The sequence below is a fragment of the Solanum stenotomum genome, chromosome 6, assembly GCF_019186545.1.
Source record: "Solanum stenotomum isolate F172 chromosome 6, ASM1918654v1, whole genome shotgun sequence".
Classification (NCBI taxonomy): Eukaryota; Viridiplantae; Streptophyta; class Magnoliopsida; order Solanales; family Solanaceae; genus Solanum; species Solanum stenotomum.
In genome coordinates this window covers 4,775,987-4,799,389 of record NC_064287.1, presented here as the reverse complement: position 1 = coordinate 4,799,389, position 23,403 = coordinate 4,775,987, and the positions used below count along the sequence as shown (strand labels likewise).

Genomic DNA, 23,403 nt, shown 5'->3' with positions numbered 1-23,403 from the left:
CGGCCATCAACTAGTCCAAAAATCTTTTCATTCTCACCAACTTACATGTATAAAGAAAATAGGAAATGAGATGTTAGAAAAAAGTTCTTTTTCCAGTTGGAAACACCATATAATATATATATATATATAAAGAAAATGAAATGAAGAAATATTACAATTTACATGTATAAAGAAAATAGGAAAAGAGACGTGAAAATGAGGAAAGGGAACAATATTTTGAAAGATAAATATTTTGTCCATATAAATAGGACGAGTTTATCACAACATATCTCTCAAATTTAGAATATTTTCATAACTATATTATATTTTAAAAAATTACCGTATTTCCGCACCCGTATCCATACTAGGATTCACACTCACAAATCTTAAAATTTGGATTTTGCCGAATCCGACTCTCTGATTCGCATCCGTCTCGGATACCCGCACCCGAGTCCGAGCAACTTAGGTCAAGATATGCTCTATCCATAGTGGCCGACCCTAGGATGAAGATGAGTAAGTTTGTGTCGGATGTGTCCAACTTGATAGAAAAACAATGTCGTATGGCTATGTTGGATAATGATATGCAAATTGAGTTGCTTGTGATTTATGCTCAACGGTTTAAGAGGAGAAACTTGAAGAGAGGTCTAGAGGAACAAATAGGTATAGATTGGATGATGATAATTCCTCTCAAGAAAGGTTTTATGGACAAAGCTCTTCTAAAGTTCCCTCAAAGATTAACCAAGAGAGGGTGTCTAACCCAAAATATCAAAGAGTGAATGGTAGTGAACCTTATGTGATTAGGCCTACTTGTGCTAGGTGTAGAAAAAGTCATGATGGTAAGTGTCTAGCCGGCATGAAGGGTTGTTACGGTTGTGGTGGAAGTGACCACAAAATGAAAGATTGCCCGGTACTTACTGCTAGGGGAAGAGAGAGGAAGAAAATTAGGTCCGATGCTCTTCAAGTTAGAGGTGAACAAGAGTGTCCTCCTAATGTTGCTCCCGGTATGTGTTTCATGCTTATTTCTATTCCGGTAGTGCTTGTCTTTTGTGACTTGATAAATTGGACATAATGAGCTTTTATGTTGTCCTTAGTATAAATGGATTTAATTATGGTTATGTGTATTTGTTGGTAGAACCCAACTTAGCCATAATGAATTTCAGGATGTGATGGAGGATTTGATGAATAATGGTGTTTAAGTGATGCCTAGAGATGTTGAGTGGGTAGACTCATTTAAAAGAGGATAGAAGTGTAATTCTCCATGGTTTAGAATCACCTTGTGTGATAGATGTGAAAGTTGAGTGATAACTTGCTCCGACCTTAGAAGTTGAGAGAAATGGTGCTTAGAAAGGTTCGTGTAGGTTTACTCCCAAGGGGGGGATAATGTGCTTAGATAGCAAGGTTGTTGAGTGTACTAGATGTTCATGATTTGAATTGGCTTGAAATTCTTACCTTAAGAGGTGTAGTAAGCTTGAGAAGTTTAGTTCTGGTGGTAGGCTCATATGAAACCTTGAGTGATGTTGGTAAGGTTGATTGTGAGCTAGAGTTGCTTAATGAGAATCTCTCTAATTAAGAAGTACTGATTGGGATCTTAGACCGGCAAGCTAAGAAATAGAAGAGTAAGGAAGTGGTTCCAAAAGAATGTTGATGAGTGGTATTTTTGTAAGGGTTTTAGTTGAGGGTGCTACTTTACTTGGGAGGCCAAGGGCCAATGAGATGTCCCGATATCCTTATATTCCCTTCTATTCCTCCTCTAGTTTGAAAGGAGTAGTATTTCAAGATTAATTGAGAGTCCCGATATCCTCATCCCTTACTTCTATTCCTATCTAGCTTGAGACCAAGAGTTCCTTTTTGGGCTTGTTTTATGTTTTGGAATGATGGGTGTTTTAGAAAATTTCATGATCTCCTTATGTTATGCATGTTCTTTAGAGAATTTATGTTTTGTATAAAGAAAAATGAGTTTTCATGATTTATATGTTCCTCATGATGTTGTGCACTTTAATATGATGATGGCATATTTGACTTCATGAGATGATTTGATGAACATGCTTTACTATGTTTTTGATAAAAGGGCATATTGGCTCCATAATGTTGTGTTGAGCTTACTTTTAGTTGGAGGAGGTAGTTCCTCCTATGGTTATGTGATAAATGATGTTTAGAAAAGTTTGTATAGGTTTGCTCCCAAGGGGGAGATAGTGTGCCTAACTGGCAAGGTTATTATGTGTTACCATGATTTCCTTATATAATGTATGTTCATGAAAACTTGTGTTTTGAAAGAAAATGAGTTTATGTGAATTGTTTTCCTCATGTTGTAGTGCTTTGAGTATGAGTTATCTATTGTACTTCATGAGAATAATATATGAGCATGCTTTAGTTTGGAGTTGAGAGATTCCTCCTTGAATGAAATGCTTTTTGAGATTAAATTGCATATGAGCTCCATGAGAATATGTTGATCATGTTATGACTAAGGAGATGGTAGTTCCTCCTTGAACATGACTAGTTAGTGGAATCTCATGCATTATGGGTTGTTAGATGTAGTTCCTATTTCCTTGTGTTGTATGGAGCATGTTTAGTTGGAGTTGAAGTTTCCCTCATTTTTAATGTGCATTTAGATGTTTCATGCATGATGGGCTGCTAGTCTTGAGTCTTTAATTCTGAGAGGTGTTTAGAAAAATCATTCGAGGACGAATGTTTTCAAGGGAGAGATAATGAAACATCCCGAAAAACTAGTAGGTGAAACTAGAGCCTTTCGTGAGAGTGTTTAAGTTTGGTGTGAGGTTTAGAAGTGTAAAATGGTTTCCCGAACTTAGGTTGAAGGGTTTAGGGGTCTAACGTTAAGGCACGGCTCCCCAAGAACCAACCAAAGGGGTCTTGAGGAGGAGCCTAAAGCAAACCCCAAAACTGCCCATTTACATGACCAACAGATGGGACCTACTAGGCGTAGGTCCATCCACGCCCCGTGGAACCAAGTCGTGGGTCAAGGGACAAATGTAGAGTTGCAGACCACCACCCACAGACCTGCAGGATGGGGCGCGACCCCACTCACGGTTTGTGAGTCCTAGGTTGTGGATGATGTTTGCACAAGCTGCCAAGGGTTCGACCATGGTAAGGTTAAATTAGGTAATTTCTATTTTAATTATTTTAGTGTGGGGACGGTTTATAATGTTTATTTAGACTTATATAAGTATTGTAAACCATTAACCACCCCTTTACAGTTTATAATTCTCAAACCCAAAATCATAACCAACTCCCTCTCCAATATTTCTCTCTCAAAAACCTCCATTGAAGAAGAAGAAGAGGTCAAGATCTAGGGCTCAAGAACTCAACTTTTCCACTCAATTTCCTGAGGAATCTTCATAAGGTATGGTGGCTTTTCATCTATGAGTCACCTTCACCCATAGAGTCCCTTCAAAACTTAATTTCAAAACTTCCATTTTCCTCCAAAAGCTAGGGTTTCAATCTAAGTTATGGATTATCTTTCAAAACGTATTCAATGATTGAATCGATGATTTATTATTGATTTATGATGAAATTTCCCCATGAACCCATAAATCCCCCATATTGCTAAATTGTGACTTTATTATGTGAGTTGATTGATCAAGGAAGTATGTGAATTGATTATGTCTATACTGATTGAGTTTATATGATGCCATATGATTACAATTGATTAAGAATGAAGCATGTGGTTGGATTATCTTGAGAATTAGGTATACATGATGATCATGCGAGGCATTGCTTGAGAGTAAGGCTTGTAGCATGAAGATGACTTCTAGGGCTTTAAGGGTAAAAGCTAATTTGAATAAACTAAGGATGTTAAGAAGGAGGCTATTATGTATGTTGAATTGTATATGGCATTATTGTGAAAGGGCTTCTCCCACATGACTTATAATATAAGTGCATGAGTTTATGCATGAAATGAATGATTTACTTGAATCATGATATTCCCCTTATCTAATGTAGTAATTCTAGATGTTTGGGTTGAGTTTGATTCATTGCCTTGAAAGGCAAATTATGAGGGTTGTACATGTTGATAAGAATTGTGCATGAGCTTGTGACTCACTTAGAAAGGGAATATACTATGATTATGATATTATGTACGTGTTTTATGAATACTTTGAGAGTGAAGTGTCTATGATGATAATGTTATTGTTGTGTCATGGAAATGACGATCCCAGACACACCCCATGCATGAACATGACTATGATGTGGCTAAGGTGTTGTTGAAATGTTATTTCTCATATGCACCCTTACACATGACTATGCATGAAATGTACATGACCATGATAATCTTCTTGTGTTGATTGAAAGATTATTCTCATGAAAATACATGATTATAATATGAAAGTTTTCCTCACATAATTAATGATGATTCTAAGGTTGAAAGTCCATTCTCACCTATTGAATCTATGAGTTATTTTATGAATTGTATTAGGTGGAGGGTTTAGACACTCTTTCATGCATGTAAATTCAATTCAAGACTAAACATGTAATTTTGGGAAATAATGCTTAGCACCGAGTGGATATGAAAAGTGAGGTAGAGGCCCTCCCGTCAATTCAAAAGGCCGGGTTCTCTAAAGATAATCTCATGAGATGGAAGCTCCCCCATCAATACAATAGGTTTGGGGTTTCTAGAAGCAATATCCATATCTCTTAACTATGTGCCCACATAGGTCTTTAGCTAGTGGATCCACCTAAAAGCTAATACATTTAATTTTACCTTAGGTAAGTAGGACATCTCTTTTCAGTGTGGGACATGAAATCGGATTTCATGTAGCTCACATGGTCTAAGTCGGTTAAGGCTATTTTCCCTCCATGAACAAGAATAAGAACAAGAACAAGAACATGAGTTATGTACTATGGTTCCTCAAGAGGTTCTACTTAGTATGAGTTGGGGTATGTCATTTCATTCATGCATTGCACAAGCAGGCTTTGAGAGTGTTGATGGTTCTTTCTATTATGACATAAAATGAGTTAATGTATGCTTTATATGAATTATGTACATGAGCATGAACTATACTTATGACTTCTCAATGAGCTCTACTTAGTGTGAGTGGGGGTATGGGACTTCACTTATGCATTACACAAGTAGACCATGAAAGGGGTTATAGTGTGGTTTCCTTATGCTATGAAGATATATGAATTTATACATGTATGACATGGATTGTTGCTAAGAGTGTCTTTCCTTGTTATAAGCTATGGACATGACTGTTTTCCTTGACTATGAGTATTGACTATGGATGAGATCAAAGCATGATAAGCATGTGCATGGTGGCCTAAAAGTGGTACTTAGTGTAGATAAGATTATGGGATCCTATCCAGAGGCATATCCAAGGAGGGGTCACCGGGTTCACGTGAACCCATGCTTCCCTCCCGAGATCATATATAGTAGTGTTATATTTTTGAAAAATATTGAAATATAGATGTGTGAACCCATATTCGGAGTATCATATAATGCGATGATGACTGGGTACACCTTTCTATGTGAGGTTAGAAATTTGAATTTTATATTCATCTTGTTTTATTTTTCTTAGTAAAATTAGATAACACCTCTCTATATGGTTATTGGTAACTCTTTTGACATTTTAATTAGTTTTGGACCTATAATATTAATTTTAACGGTTTTCAGTAATAAGAAATTAAATGTCCAATCGATCAAATTTATATTTTAGATCAACCTTTTTGTAATAATGCACTCATCATCCCGAAATCCTGAATACGCCTCTGATCCTAACTATTCATTTCACAAGTATAACATAGGGTTACTTATGTGATGATTCTATTATGGTGAGATGAGCTTGGTATTTAATTATGTGTGTGAACTATGTCTTGTGATGATTGGGGTATGCATTATGTTTATGTTGGAGACCATGCTTGTGAGTATGTTGATATCCTTTATGCTATGATGAATTGTACATGAGTTGTCTTTTGAGCTACTTTCCCCAATTATTTCAAAGATGATATTCAAAAATTGGCATATAGCATGGTTTCAACTAAAATGTCTCTTTTTGCATGTTTTAAGGATTTTTATTCATGGCTTTCATACTTAGTACATTTTTGTGCTAACCCATATTTTCTATAAGTGTAGGTTTTGGTGATATCGGCTTCCACCCTCTTGGCTAGGGTCATAGTAGATCAAGAAAAAGAAGATTGGTGAGTCCTCATAGTATTTGAGGGTTTGACCATTATGTCCTTTAAGTCTTTCTTTATGTTTTAGACTTTTGTAAAGGCTATGTCCCTAAGATTGTATTCAAATGTTATAGATGGTTTGAGACATAGTGTTGTAGACTCCCACTTGGTTTTTATAAAAGACTTCGATTGTAAAGAAAAGTTTTAAATTTCTGCACTTTTTTCTATGTTCTTATGTTATGATATGCCATGAGGCTTATATGAGGCTTTTTGGAGTCTTGTACACCGTGTCACATCTAGGAGGTAGCCTTGGGTCATGACAAACATGGTATCAGAGCACACGATTTTGGGATGACTTTTAGGATGTCTCAAACCACGTCTAGTAGAGTCTTGTTCATAAATGTGAAGCGCGCCACATTTATGAATATGAGGCTATCGGATGTTAGGAAAACTTCACTTCTTCATTCTCTAAGTCGTGCCATAGAGTTTTGCTTTATTAGGTCTTTCTCCTAATGTGTGCCCTATGATTTTTCAGAATATGACTATTTCAAGGGCTTACGTTGAAAAGGAGGAAGACAATGTGGAGCAAGTGGTTCCCCTCCAAGCTCCTCCCCAAGCTCCAATTGTCCCTATAGGGGAGGATGTGTCTAATGAGAAGATTAGGTATGATTTTCAATTGTTGACTCAAGTCGGGATAGAAATTCCAGAATTCTATGATTAAAGATGGAGGAAGACCCTCAAGAGTTCATAGATGTGTCTAATGTATATATTTTTTTTTTATGTAGTTCTTTGGTTCTTATTTTTGTTATTAAAATATATTCAAATTAAGACTTGCAATAAGTTTATATGCATTGCTTTAGATTATTAAAGGTAAAACAAATCTTATTAAGTTTCTTTTATTTTCAATATATGGAATCTTCAATTAATAATAAAGAAGTTTTCTAACTTTCTATATTACAATCCTAGGGGCAGGTTATATTATTCACTAATTATAATTTTAGAGTTATAATTTTTGAATTCCTTTCACGTGAAACTTGAATAAAATAATATCAATTTAAATGGAATGTTAAAATTAAATTTATATTTAATTAAATCAAATATAAATTTATGAATAAGATTATATTTTATTCTTTGAGGAATAAAAGAATAAAACATGAGAAACAAACCAACATAATGCTGGTTTTAATTATTGGTACTTCTAGTATGTATCTCTTTTTGACTAGACATTATCATATATTTGCCCATTAAGACAAAAAGTATCAAAATATCAAAAAGTAGAAAATATAATACTAAAAACTAAATTAATCTTGAAAAATAAAAAAAATCCAATTGTGATTAATTTTGAGGATGTAAGTTAGGATTCATGTTTTATTTAATTTCAAACAATTTTCACCGGCTATATGATTAATCTTCACATATCATGCTTCTACAATTAAATGTATCTTAGTCAATATTACACAAACAGAAACAAAAAAGTAGCATAAGTTCTCTATTTTTTTCACGAAACTAAAGATTTCTACCCAAGCAAAAAGACTACTAAACAGTACTCCAAGACATACGATAAATGCGAAAAATGGCTAAAATATATTTTTAATTAAGTATCGCCTAGAAAATTCTTTTTCTTTCAGTGTGCTCTGAATTCTCCAAATTTATATGGATTTTAAGAGAAATTTTTTTTTCTTTCATGTGATTATAAATTTACTCGTCTTATTTAGTAATATTATTGACCAATTAACTCTTAAAGGAGAAATCATTGTCTTTTTTTTAGAACTGCTTAACTATAAACAGAGAACTACATTTCTTGATTATTTTCAGCATGTATCTTTATATCACTTGTTGATTATATAATGAAAACTCTACACATGAATGAAATGTTGGATAAACTCAAGAATGTACACCTATTTTCTCAGTATTTATGCGTTATGAGTACAAAGTCTTCTAAATACACACCACCCTCTTAACTTCATGACTTGTACAATTATATTGGACATATTATTGTTCTCCACATGATCTCCTCTCATATCACTTTATTTTTTTCAGGATGTAAGTTAAGATTCACACTTCATTTAGTCCTAAGCAAGTTTCATCAGCTATACGACCTTATATATCATGCTTGTGCAATTAAATGTATCTCAAGTCAATATTACTCAAATGAAAATACAAAAGTACGTAGAAAGAATTTCTCTATATTTTCACGAAATTAAAAATCTCTACCTAGGTTAAAAGACTACTAAAAAGTATAGGACAAAAAGTAAATACGAAAAATGGCTAACTGAAAATAGGCAATTTTCTCAGTTTTACGTGTGTGTTAGCCCATGAATATTTAAGTGATATGGCTTCTTGTCAATCTTTTTGCAAAAACATTACGGAACGGACGTGAAGTCTCACCATTTTTACACATATTTTGGGCGTTTAGGAGCCATTTTATAGGAATTAGGCAGATTTCTCAATTTTCGTGTGTGTTAGCCCATGAATATTTTGATGTTATGGCTTTCGATCAATTTATTGAATAAAATTTACGGAACCCTCCGTAGGGATTTAAGAGAGAAGTACGTGAAACCTCACCATTTTTTGCGGATGTTTTGGGTAATTAGGATCCATTTTACAAAAACTAGGCATTAAATGAATGTTTAACCTAGAGTCGACCGTGCGCTGTCCGCGGTCAACATCAACAAAATCAATTCCCCAACTTATTAATGTCTCTGAATGGACTCTCGGGATTCATTCATGACCAGATAAAGATAAACCAAATATGTTAGCCCACTAAATTCGATATTTCAGACTCAATTGAATCGTCGGATTTCTGAAAAAAGATTGTTTTGACAGAAATACCTTTCGAACCTCTCTTTAGGCCTAAAGCTCAACTTCTCGCCTAAACACCCAACTTTCAACCTAAGGCCTCAAAAACCTTACAACCTTTCTACTAGCTCAAACTTAACGTTCCGGACGCGATGAACTGACAAAATTTCCATCCAACGCTCGAAAATCAAAGTATAGACCGATATCAACCCCATCTAGAATTCTCTAACTCAAGAGGGGTCAAATCACTAAAAATACACCCGATCGAATCGGGGATCACACCAACCATTCTTGAAACACAAACTAAGCATGAAAACACTATGGAAAATTGCAAAATGATCGTTTCACAATTAAAGCAAAATCACAAGAAATGAGACATTACCGAAATATTGTTGTTGGGTCTCTTATGAATTGAGAATTGGGTTGGGTCAGTTAGTGTGATGGATTAATATTGGGCTGGAATTGAGAGGAAATTGGGCTCAAATTTGGGTGTGTGTTAAACTTGTCCCCAAGAAGGTTTAATTTGGTTAGATTTGTTATTAAGAAATAAAAAAAAATATGGAACTAGTCAAAATGTCTAAGAGAATGATTAAAAATACCAAGTAACAAAGAATTCCTTTACAAAAGGCATACAAAGGAATGCTAACAGACAAAAGTAATGACATTATTGATCATTAGGAATACTTAACAGGTTAAACACCTAAGAACTGAGAACATATTAAAATACTAAAATTGAAAAGAACAAAGAAAATATTACACATAGAAATATATACTTAAATGAAAGTACAAATAACTGGAAACGGTAGAAAAGAAAACTGACACTTCTGTTTATTATAGAATCTTTTAATAAAGGAAAAAAAGTCCGATCAACATTTCTAAAGACCTTCATACTTTTAATAAATATAGATATAGATTAATGAAAATACCCAAAACTACTGGAAAATTGATTCAAATTTTTTTGAATAGACACATTATAATTCATCATTCAAACAATTATTATTATTACTCTATTTGACATAAAACTAAAGAAAGTGTGCATTACATTTGTGATGTACAAAACTATACATAAATTTTTTATTTGAAGAATAATTACAAGTGTAACAAATTATTCATGATACTCTTTGGAAGGTAATAATACTTGATTAAGATAAGCTCCAAGTGCCCATATGGGGAAAATATTTCTGTAGGATGAGTAGCTTATCATACAATTCCTGTTGAATACTCCTATTATTTCCTGCAAAATTGTAAAGTATTATATTGTTGAATAATAAATATAATTTTGTGTGTCACTCTGAGATAATAAAGATTTAAAATTGCGAGTAAAAATTAAATGCAGAAAATACCTGTTGTGGAAAATCTCCATTTTCCATTTGAGAATTTATCAGAATTTTAGCAGCTCGTTTGAGTGGAGTAGGATCTCTTTTGCCCTATCAAATTTCGATGAGTAGTCAAATTCACATCAAGTAAAATACAATTTCATTTTTCAAAATCACAAAAATCACGTAAAGATATTATTCAAATTTATACAATAGTATGGCATTTTTCCATATTAAAAAATTGTATTGATTCTCTAGTAATTCTGATTATTTAATTAATAGACTAAATTAAAATAATTAGTGCTATTTAAATTAAGTACCTGGCCAGCTTCAATAAGAGCCAACATGGCCCAAGCTGTATTCACATTGTGTGGTCTATTCCCTTCAAGGTTCGTATAAACCTGTGGTGACATCAATTAACAATTATCTGTTATAACAATATTTCACTATAATATCATGTTCGTTTTGGAACCAATTTTTTTGTTACGTTACATTATATGTTCTTTATATATAATAATATTTTGCGATAGCAATCAAAAATATCTAGACAAACCATATTAATTGATGCGTATTTCAAGATTTGTCTTTGAGTTTCATCAAGTGACAAGCCTTGAAGTAGGGACATTTGTAGATACTGAAGTTTTGTGGAACTCTAAAAGACGTGTTGAGTTGGGACTCTACAAGGTGTGTTCAATTCCAATTAGGATTCTTGGAAGCTACTCAACCCTAAACCCTAGTTCATGCGGTAAGATATCCTCTTAAAGAGGCATCTCAAATATTCCGCAAATTCATGGAATATTCACAAAGAGATCAAATTCAAATCATCCTAGTTTGAGAAATACGCCACTAATGGATAAATCTTACGAGAAAAGAATCGATGGATCAACAAATTTATACTCACAATCTCGAATAAAATTATGTTTCTTCGAAAAAAAACTGATGTGTCACCTTGTGTTGAGATGAGAGATAGCTTTCTCCCCAACCACCAGAAGGTTGAAGTTGTTTGGACAATAGGAAATGACAAGCCTTTCTGATGCTTTTGCAATTTTCATAAGTGTAGCCACCAGCAACCAGCCCACATATCCCAAACCATGTTCCATATGTGTAGCAAACTCCCCATGAACCATACCTTTGTACACAAATATTTATATCACGAGTTTAAGTTTTATGCATTAATCGTATGAAAAAATATTTACATAATCAAGTTAATTTAAAAAAATTATAGGTTGCTATAATAAGCATCAAATAGTAACCTCATCATATCAAAAGCAATTAACTTGCATTCATAGGTCTAACTAAGTTCTAACATGTAAGAAATTATAATTGAAGGTACTTATGAGTCTGTCCTAGTGGTCAATAATATAGTGAGTGAAAAATTATGAGGTCTCGTGTTTAACATTTGGTACAGGCTAAAATACGGAGTGATTTCGTCCTTTCTATCCAAGTTTCGATGAATAAAGTTATTTGATACTTGTACTAATCGAAAATAGCAGATACTTTTGAAATTAGTCAAGATTTGCAAATTGAACCCCGAACACCACAATTAATATATATATAAAAAAATGAAATTAGTTACCATGAGCCATCAGGAAGTTGAATAGTTTGAATAAATTGGAGAGCTTTGTTAATACATGCTTCTATTTCCTTCTCTCTATGTTTGGGGTAATTTTTCTTGAAGGATTGAAGAGCTTGAATTACTGCAGATGTACATTCCACATACCTGCACCAATTTTACAAATTTTCTAATAAAGAATTATATATAACATTCACTATATAGAAACTCCCATATATATAGGTTTGTCATAAAAAAAAAAAATCATTCGGTGTTCAGTATCTATATTGAAACTCAATTAATTTAGATTTGCGTCACATAGTGTCCATTTACGCTTTCTACCTAAGGACTTTTTCATGTTTAGAATCGAAACCAAGACCTCTAATTAAGAAAGGGAATAGTCTCATCCGCTGCACTACATCCTTTTTGATACTTTAGTTTTTAGAGGGTGTTTAGATTGACTTAAAAGTTGGTCAAACATACTTTTAAGCCAGTTTTGACTTTTAAAAGTGTTTGACAAATATAAAAATAAGTTAAAATAAGTTTAAAATAACTTAAAATAAGTTTAAAACCAAAAGTAAGTCTCCTCCTATTTTTTATTTTTTGACTTAAAAGTCATTTAAGTTTGACCTTTTATTTTTTACTCAAAAGCTATTTTTTTAAGTCAATCCAAACAGGCTCTTTAGTATTACAAAAACTTCTCAAGTTTTAACTTACATCTCTAATTTTTCTAGTTTGATATCAGGACCTTTTTATTTGGGAATTCCTTTATTTCTACTGTTTTCTTTTCTTTTTCTTTTTTCTTTTTAAAAAAACATAATTTCTTCATATTTGTATTTTTCTTTTATACTTGATTAGATATATCAGAGACAACTTCTCTTCCTTTCCAAAGTAAAAGTAAAATTGCGTACAAATCTTCTTTCGTAAACTCCACTTATAAAATCACACGAGATATATATTGTTATAGTTGTTACTATTTCTATATATGCAACATATAAATGTGTGGAAAGTCTTACTGGTAATCAATAGTGATGTCCCCAAATGTTTCCGATGGATTAATCATCTGTCAAATTGCCAAAAACAAAAAAAGAGATGACAAAAATAATAAAATCATTTGATGAATTAAAGAAAAAATATTTGCATAAGTTAAATACCCTCATATTAATTTATATGACATATTTTTTCTTTTTAGTCGGTCAGAAAGTAATGTTACATTACTATACTTATATATAAATAATTTAATTATAGAAATTTTATTTTATTTTTAAAGAACTTATTTATAATCACACAAATATCTAAGATTTATTTATTAAATCACAATTTCAAAAAAAAAATATTTTAAAAATTATTGTGTCAAGTTAAACTATGTCACGTAAGTCATATGTTACCTCAAGCCATGCATAAGATCTTGTTAGCTCGTAGGAAGCAAATCCACCATTGCTATTCTGAAATGTATATTTCAAAAAAATGAAAAAAATATTTATAATCATATAAATATCTAAAATTTTAGTGAGAGGTATGTATTGTGATGATCATCCATAATCATAATAATTGATTTTTCCATTGTTATAAAATTTGAAATTATTATCACATTTAAAAGATATCAAATAGTCAAATTCAGAAGATTATATTAAGCAAATTAACCTGAAGAGAAAGAATCAAATCAACAGCCTCACATAGCCTATGAGGTGCTATGACTTCTCCAACAATGTCTAATGGCATCAGAGATAGCAAGATAGATGCCTGTAATTAAGTTTAGCCAAATAAATAAATAATTATGCTATGATAGAAGGGGTATATTTGAATAAAAAAAGTATAACATGAATATATTTGAATCGAAACTATATCGAGAAATATTATATACCATTATTGTAATTAATTTTGTCAGATTGTTTTTATCTTGTGTAGTAGATAACATATCTTAGAAAAAGCTTATCTTTGAATATAGGGAAAATTATGCAGAATAGCAAATAATTAGCCTATATTATGTACTATAACTATAGTTTAAGAAAATTGTAATTTGCAGCTGCAGTTTTCTCAATTCTTGCTCTTCGCCTGATTTGTTTAAATTCAGAATTTGTATAATTCGATTCCTAATTGTATAAATCCAGAATTTTGTATATGCTTACTCTAGCTATTTGTATACGATTTATGAAATATTCATAATAATAAGGGCAAATTACAGAAATCACATACTTTAAAGGTAAAATTACAATTTATCCCTTAAAAGTTTATAATTACAGAAATCCCTCATTTTCGCGCATTAGATTAGTGTATCAGCGCTTATATTATTGTATCTCGCGCATCAGATTAATGTATCATTGCTTATATTATTGTAGCTCACGCATCAGATTAACGTATCAGCGCTTATATTATTGTATCTCGCGCATGCATCAGCACTTATATAGCTCTAATACATTAATCTGACGCGCGAGATACAATAATATAAGCGTTGATACATTAATCTGATGCACGAGATACAATAATATAAGCGCTGATACACTAATCTGATACGCGAAAATGAGGGATTTTGGAGATTTGTAAAACTTATAGGGGATAATGGTAATAAGCAAACTAAAAGGTGGGATTTCTATAATTTTTCCTAATAAATTATCTTGTTTGTATATTGTCAAGCGAAATATACAAACGGAGTTTTGAAAAATTCTTAAATGTATAAATACAGAATTTGTATATACTTACCCTATCTGTATATTCACAAACAAAATATACAAATCGTAGTTTCTATAGCAAATGGAACTATAGCTACATATGAAGCGCAATTATCAAAACTATAGTTATAGAGCCTTATTATGTCTATTATGTTTGTTATTTGTAAATTTTTGTCTATTTATAACTTGCTCGGATTGTAAGCACCCCTCACTTTCAACCCAAAATTGTGAGATCGAGTCACCAAGAGAGCAGAAAGGTGGTAGCTCCTAGGGAGGAGCATTTTAAAAAAAGAATTATCCTTCTTTTGATCATATGATTTTACGGTGGACGGATGAGTATAACATAAACAAATTAATATAATGAACAAGTAAAAATGATCGGAAGCAGTAAGTAATGGACCTTTAAAGCTTCTGCAGTGCAATCAGATACAATCCAACCATTATCTACGGTAGAGAAAGGCCATCCACCTCTAGAATGCTGCCTATACCACTTCTTGGCATTTCCATTACTATTTTCCCTAACCTTAATTATAATTAATTAATGCAGGATTATAAATATACACAAATTTATTAAAGTCAATAGAAGAGGAAAAAATTAAATAAAAAAATTAGTGGGAACCTGTGAGGCTTTAATGAAGTGGTGTGCATTTTTAAGCACCACACCATATTCTTGAGGAAGATTTGTAGCTAGTATGGCTAGTACACCAAAAGTAACATCCCATAGTTGACTTCCATTATATCCCTATAATAAGAGGCGAATTCAGGATTTGCAGACGATGAGCAGTACCATCAAAGACAAGCACATTTGACGTTTGTTAAAATTTTTGAAATAAAGTTTATATATTTGAAAACTATATAAAAAGTACTATAAGTCATAATAATTGGTAATTCAGAAAATTTAGAGCTAAAGAAAAACTTATTAACTCTCAAAATTTAAAATGTGCTATATACATTGAGATAGAAGGAGTATTTTGTTTCACTAGTTCCCTTCTTTCTTTTTTTGGAAAAAGAGTTAAAAATGTCCTTAAACAATGTGCAATGAACAAAAATGTCATCCGTTTATAGTTTGGCTTATAAATAACCTTACCGTCAATATTTTGATTTATTTTTAATGAGAAACTATACCTTCATTTTCATGCCATCTTCAGCTAGCCATAGGTAATCTTTGATTCTTGAGAGATGAAGTTTGATTGCCTGGGAATCTGGATCCTCTACCCAACAACATAGCATGTTCAATACCTGTATTTTATTTTATTTTTATTTTTGGTGTCCAACAGATTGTATTCATTTACTTTTGTTATAATACATGAGCATACCATTTAACTTGGCCTCATCTAGCATTAGAGGCAGATCCACATTTATTTGTGGGATGCACATGCACCCGTTAATTTTGAAAAAAATCATATATATATATATATATCTTGAGAAACTGACAAAAGTTAGGATATAATTAATAGTGCACCTATAGAGGAGTATAGAAATGCTCTTGTCCTGTTGGAACAAGCCAGAGGAATCACGTGTGAGACTTAGAGTTCAAATCTAGCTAGATCCCTATTTCTTCATTTTTATTTTAAGTATATTGGTGCACTCGAAGTTATCAAGTCATGGGTTTGTCTCTGTCTTGCATCTATGTCTTCCAACTTTAGGAGTGCACAACATACACTTAAATTTATAATAGAGTTGAACAAGTAGACACACACGTCATCCTACTTGACGTTTTACACAACAATTTGTATCCTACGTGTATTATGCCACATAGGACACATGTGTTTATTTGTTTAACTTTATACAAGTTTAAGTATCTACTTATACACACTCAAAATTGAAGAACATAAATATTAGTTAAGACCAAATTAAAAAACCAAGTGTCACTGTAGTTAAACAAAAAATATAATACCTTATTGACAGGTCCAATACAAATATAGTTAGTATTTTCATCTTCATAATGAATATGTTCCATCACAGTGTTGAGTGCCTTTTTTCTTAGTTTGGAGAGTGGCCATTGCATGAGAAGAGGTTCTCCAATTTTGTGAAGACCTTCCCAAAGTATGTCTTGTACTAAAGGATGAGGGTAGTACAAATCTTCCTGAAATTAATTACACACCATACATTATTTTATTAATTTGCGCAACAACTTATAGCTTGTCTGATTAAACTTTTGAAAGTCATAAGTACTTATTTTAAAAAGTCAAAGTGTTTTGGTCAAACTTTTAAGTAGTACTATAAATTGAAAAGAGTAACTTAATTCTTCTCAAAAGCACTTTTTGTTTACCAATTGCCACCCCAAATTGTTGTTTTATATTAGCGAAAATGTTATATTAAAAATGATTAGTCAAAAATAAGTTGCTACTCTCAAAAATATGTGTTAGAAAAGTAGACTTGACTCAAAATATTTTTAAAATACGTAAATTTTAGAAGTTTGATCAAACAGATTATTAATTTACTAGTTTCACATGTTATTTTTCATTTTAGATTATTTTAAAAAAATTAAAATGGAAGAAATTAGAAAAATATACCTTAGCACATTGGTTTCTAGCCAAGTCCCAATCAATATGGTGATAGGGAATTGTATAGAGCTCTCTTCTAAGTGATAAAATGATGGAATTAATTGGACCTACATATCTCCTTCCATACAAATAAGACATTGCTAAATACACCATTCGACAATGACACCACATTCGACCTACCATATCATCAAAATAATAATATGATTATATATGTTGAATTATATAAGAAGTAAATTAAAATGATATTATAACATATCAAGTTTAATCTCACACTATTAAAATATCAGTCAATATAGATGGACTAAGTCGTCTTTTAAAAAATTAATGTCAAATTGATGGACTGTATATCATCAGTTTTGCCTTTGTCGCTTTCATGAAACCGACAGACAAAATCAGTTAAAATCAGATTTGAAACCTACATGTTGATTCTCACGATTTCTATAGCCATACCAATGATTTGGAGGAGATCTCTCGAAAAGTATTTAGTGCACATTTCGGTCAACTCTCCATAATCTTTCTTTGGCTGAGTGACATGTATTTTCACGGTGCTCGTTTTTCTTATTATGAATTGTGACTAAGTGATCCAACTCACATCACCGACCCTGTCCGTCGATTTTTGTTGCTTTCATGAAACCGGTGGACAAGGTCGGTTAAAATCGAGGGACAACTGATCCTTTCAGTTGGTTTTTTAAAAAAACAAACGGACGGAGTTGGTTTTTCAGAAATATATATAAAAACTGTTGTTACTGCGAAGCAAATCCAAGTATCTTCTATGACTTTAAACAATTCTACCATACGATCATACATGCTCTTTAATGAAATATTTCCATCATTTTTATTATTACTCTTCAACTGCCGTTTTGTACTTCAAAACCAGACTTTATCCATAGATTTTTGTAAAATGAATAATAAAAAAACATAAACAAATTAATTATTTTAAATAGATCCTCGACTCAAATCACAAGAACCTGGATGTATAGGAAGAAAGTAGGGGAGAAGCCATAATTCTGGCGGTAGTGGATTATTGCCGCTCCATTCGTATACGCCAAGTACCTAACACAAAAGAGTCCCAAAAAAAAATTAAATAAATAAATGCTACTCAGTTTAAATTGTTAATTAATACATGTAGTGATAGTTTGGTACGATATGGTGTATAAAAAAAAGAATCATAATATATAATTTAGTACAATTTTATTCATTTTGATTGTATTTTAACCATATATAACTTAATATATCAATTATAGTGTATTATTTTATATCACCACTAATATAAAATAACTAATTCATGTAATATAAAAGGACAATACTATATTTTATCTTTTTCCTAGAAAACAATAAAAATCAAGCATTTAATAGAAAATAACTTTGGTATTACTAATTTATGTATAAATAATTTATACATAATTAATCAGCGCGTTATAATTCTATTCTTACTTACAGAGAGCCAGAATTTTCCCCAAGATGGAATATAAGTGACACCACCATGTTCAAGAATCCATTTTCTAGCTGTCTCCATTGCTTCATTGTTAACATTATTTTCTCCATCAATAAGTCTTATTGCCACATAGTTGAGAGCTGTGCAAAACATGGTGCTATGTCCTTCTATATGCAACCCCCATCCTCCATCTTTATTCTGCATTCAACTATTTTTTTTAATATATTGTAGAAATAAAAACTTCAATTTACACATTTCATTAGAAAAATCATGACAAGCTACACTCTTTTGTTGTACACTATTAGATAACAATATACGTAGTGTAATCTCATCCGATGAAATTAAACTGGAAAGTATAGAGTATACGTAAACCGAAAAAATAATTAAGAGGGTAAGGCACCTGATGATTATATAAATAACGAAGTATTTCCTTTTGATGCTCTTCTGATAAAACTATATTCACTGCTCCCATTATGAATAGACTTATAACCTGCAAAAGTTAGATCATGAGATGAAGATCGTAACACCGATAGAAGGAGGACGATATGAAAAATGATTAAGTTAAGAAGAGTCATAGAATTCTGGAAAAAAAATAGTCGTGCTTCAATGCAGATATGAGATATCGAGTGAAAAATTTTAAAAAAATAAAATAAAATCCATGTATAGTTTTGGTGTGTACATACATAGTTGGCAATTTAAACACTGACACACAATTGTTAACATAGTTTAGTTAATTCAATATACAAAATGGTACAAATATAATTATTTAATTTACTATCGGGTTATCGGTTAACCTGTTAAGAAAAAACCTCAAATCGTTAAGAACCAATAACCCAATAACAAAAAAAAAATCAAAACCGTTATCAAAACCGCTTAATCATAACCCAATACTGATAAACCAATAACTTTTTTCGATTTGAGTTATCGATTTCGATTCGATATTGAACAACCCTAGTTGCATACATATCTAAAATTTGTTATATACTATAAATTTCTTAAATTTTATATTAAGTCAAATGATGCCACAAATTATGTGACAGAATTCATTCTCAGTCTGTCCCAAAAAGAATGATATATTTCTATATTTAATAACAATTTAACTTTAAAATATTGATTTCACCTCTTATTAGATAATTTATACTCACACAAATATTTCTTACTTATTATTGGAAGGGGGACGTGATATTTACTCCCTTTGTTCCAATTTATGTAACAAATTTCATTTTTCAAGAGTCAAAAAGTTTAAGTTTGATTGGAAATTTGTACATGAAATTTTCAATTTTATTGAAATAAAATATATATATTTGTAAACTACGTAAAAAATACCATAAGTCAAAAAAATTGACAATTCAAAATATTTAAAAATATATATGAAAAATTTATAATCAAAGATAGATTTGTTTGAATCTCGATATCTAAATTGTATCACGCAAATTGGAACGGAGGGAGAATTGAATTGAGGATAGGGTCATACCAAACCAGGCAAAAGAAAGAGAGGGCCACCATAATCAGCAGGCCAATGACCATCATCAGCTTGAATTGTTGAGTAAAATCTCAAGCCTCTTTTCAATGTTGTCTTCACTAATTCTTCTTCACTTTCTATTTTCACTTTTTCCAACATTTCAATTTGTTTCCCCTTTGCAAACTAATTATTATTAAATAAAATTAAATCTCATATATAAAAAATCCATGGACTAATTAATATTATTTTGAATATATTAATTACCTGTAGTCTTAATAAGAGATCAGAACTATGTTTAACATGAAACCGATTCTTATGAAAATGTTCACGAATATCTTCAACATGAGATCGTTCTTCATCTGTTCCTCTATTTTGATCGAATTCCCAATATTGCCTACCAACGTTATTGTTCAAACTTCTAATCCATGGATCGTTTTCCTCTGACAACTTAAGCTTCCACATCATTTTTTTGTTGCTTTTCAATTGATTTATTTCTACACTTGTTAAAATCACAAGAATATTATTGCAAAACAGACAAATTTTGTAGCTAAATAGAAAAGGCTGTTGATAATCCTATTTAGCGATGAATTATCAGAAAAATATCTGCAAAATCAAACAAGGGAATTAACTACTAAAATTAAGAGAAATGGATATTGTTTTCTCCCTTTTTTTTTTGTATGATTGAAAGATTCTAAAATAAAATGAGATGCATGAAGTTTTCAGACATTCATAATAAAATAGAAATATACTATATGTCAACATATTTTAAGTTTGTAATTAGTTTCACTGAAATTGTACGGATAAAACGAAACAACCCTAAGTTTGTCAAATATATGTTTAATGACTAAACAAAAATTAAAATGCACAACCGTTAAATATTTAGACCAAAAAGACTTGAAGACAAAAAATACTACTCCCTTAAATGTAAACCTGGTTGGCTGTACGGAATTTTAATTTTTTTTAAATAAAAAGACAAAACTTTTAATAATTTATGAATTTAAATAAATTATATAATATAAGAAAATGATGAAAGAGGGAGAGAGAGACTAACAAGAGTATAGCAAGAAGTGAAGAGCTAGTTTAAAGAAAGAATGGTCTGGTCTCAATTTATACACGACATATTCTATTTTTTTAATTAATGATTTACAACAACGCCAAAAGCGATATATATATATATATATATACATATTATTATTATTATTATTATTATTATTTTTTTTTGTATGTTTCAATTTGTTTGTCTAATTTTAATTTTATATAAAATTTTAAAGAGTAGAGAAATTTTTTGAATTTAGTAGAATGTATCAAAAATACTTTGTAAAATCTTATTATTTTAAAATGACATGGGAAATTAGAATTTAAAAATTATCCAAAATAAAGAGATATTCTTCTAAAAAAAGAAATAGAGAAAGTATATAAAGTAGGAAGTATATTAGAAACAACGACAGATAAATATATGAATATGCAAAATCTGTTGAAAAATAGAACCAAAAGTAATTCTAGACACTTTACGGTATTCCTTTCGTTCTTATTTATATGTCATTATTTTAGAAAAATATATATATATATCTATTGCGCTGAGGTAATAATAAAACCTAAGAGCATCTAACCAACGGAGGGATAATAATATGCTAATGATTATGAGGCTTATGATAGCCAATGATTGGCAGTGATTAGCCAATCATTGGGAGGGATAACTTTAGACAAGTTTTAAGTGATATTATGCAGATTTTAATGGTTTTAATATTATTTCTCGTGGTTTAAAAATTGTTGGATCTTCTTTATAGCTATGATAGTATTATGTATGTTTTGTTGTATTGATATATCTAGTTAAATAGTATTGTATGAATATCACTATATTTATGATATTCGGAGAAATTGAAACTTAACCCTAGACTTGAAATTTGAAGAAAATTGAAAGAGTTGGCATGTTAATTGACGTTTGGCATCAAGATTTAGGAAGTTGATTATAGATTTGGGTGAGTTTTTATGGAACTAGGCTAGAGATATAGTAATATGAGTGTTGTTAATTTCGAAACCTTATTGTGATTATTAATGTGAATAGATTGCTTTGAGTTTGAAGTACAACAAAAAGGGAAGGCTCAAGTTCCAGAGTGATTGTTCGACTATTTGAGGCAAGTGGATTTCTAAGCCCTTGTTAAGTGTATGAAATTCGTGTATTTCCTTGTAGTATGTGTTTGGGGGTAATGAGACTTGGTGATGGGTTGACTTGTCCACATTGATTAATTCTAGTAATGAAAAAGGGGTAATAAAAGACAATGTGATTAATTGTTTGTGTGTGATGTGTTGAGAATTATTGGTGACGGGCATTGGTACGAGTACCGATGTTATAAAGGGAAAATTTATTACTATAGTTTTTGTTATAGATATATTATATTTTTCATGCTAGTTTTAAAAATAAATTTGTAATTAGATAAATTTTTAAATAGATAAATCTGTAATTGAATAAGCTTATAATCAAGTATATAATTTATTCTTCTATCAATAAAAAATTATTGTATATCAAATTTAAAGAAAAATAAAATATGCCCCTCCCCAAGTTCTTTAATAATATTTTATTATATTTCATAACATAATCAATAAAGTGTGAAGTATCTTTTAGACGTTCATCTCAAATAGTACTATGTACATGGTGGTATTGCAAATTAAACGTTCATCTCTTTTCTTTTCTTTTTTTGACAAAACATTAAACGTTCATCTAACATAACCTGGTACTTTAACTTGTTTATTAAAGGGAAAAAGAGGAAAAGAAATTATTATATGTTGAGTTCCTGTGTTCTATCCCTTTATAAAACTTGTAATATTCTTAGGATTTATATCTTAACTAATATATTTTATTTTTCTAAAGAAAATTGGTCCTCTACTATATGACAACACTAGATGATATTCTAAAAAAATCTGATCCTCTCAATTAATTCATTTTATTTTTTATTGTTCCTAAGTTATTTTGATCTTCCCTTAAGATAAAACTGTGTTTTTTTTAATTATTATAACGGATAAATAAGTTGAATGGAAAGCTATTGGAGTTACTCAAGACTCGATCGGAAGACCAATTGACTGTTCTTTTTACTAAAGCAAATTCGAGTAAAATGTTCTCCAAGTTAGGGAGCAAGTTGAGCATGTTCCACATTTATGTACCAACTCGAGGGAAAATGTGGAGATATTTTAGGTTTGATTATGTAATTTTTATAAATAGAAAAATTACTTGATTCTAATGATATTTGTAAAATAGGAATCTTATATTAAGTTTTTGATCATTTGCTAAATAGCTAGCTATTGTTTCTTTCCATGCATTGTAACTTAGTAATAGCTATATGTTGATTTACATGTCTCCTTTGAGAAATAAATGAATAAAAAAAATTATTTTGTTCAAGATTTGAACGGTATTTTACGGCCTCTGGTCCCAACTTGGGCCAATGAAAAAATTTGCATATTTATAGTAACATAATATATTTTTAAAAGATTCATATATAAATATATGGTCTCATGAATATTATAGATTAATAATTCTTAAAATTACAAATATATCTAAGATAATTT

The 23,403-nt window shown here is 30.9% G+C and overlaps 1 protein-coding gene across 1 annotated transcript; it reads right to left on the bottom strand.

Annotated features, from left to right (window-relative positions):
- Positions 1 to 10,006: 10,006 nt before the first annotated feature.
- LOC125867561 (cycloartenol synthase 2-like) lies at positions 10,007 to 20,305 on the bottom strand. Its single transcript, XM_049548107.1, has 18 exons — positions 20,107 to 20,305; positions 19,855 to 20,025; positions 18,781 to 18,870; positions 18,384 to 18,578; positions 17,914 to 17,998; positions 16,955 to 17,121; positions 16,336 to 16,524; positions 15,564 to 15,677; positions 15,058 to 15,180; positions 14,839 to 14,961; positions 13,414 to 13,512; positions 13,158 to 13,214; positions 12,786 to 12,832; positions 11,794 to 11,937; positions 11,166 to 11,346; positions 10,538 to 10,618; positions 10,245 to 10,328; positions 10,007 to 10,135 (listed from the first exon to the last, which is right to left on the bottom strand). The coding sequence occupies exons 1-18, from the start codon at positions 20,302 to 20,304 to the stop codon at positions 10,007 to 10,009; spliced, it is 2,277 nt and encodes a 758-aa protein (XP_049404064.1). The 5' UTR covers position 20,305.
- Between the last annotated feature and the right edge of the window lie 3,098 nt (positions 20,306 to 23,403).

Bases quoted from the DNA above. Each gene is read 5' to 3' on its own strand.
- LOC125867561 (XM_049548107.1), bottom strand. From the start codon at position 20,304: ATGTGGAAGCTTAAGTTGTCAGAGGAAAACGATCCATGGATTAGAAGT. The intron at 17,999-18,383 runs GTAAGTAAGAAT...CTTTTGTGTTAG, and splicing joins GGGGAAAATTCTGGCTCTCT to GTACTTGGCGTATACGAATG. The intron at 10,619-11,165 runs GTGACACATCAG...ATGTCACCACAG, and splicing joins ATCTCTCATCTCAACACAAG to GTTTATACGAACCTTGAAGG.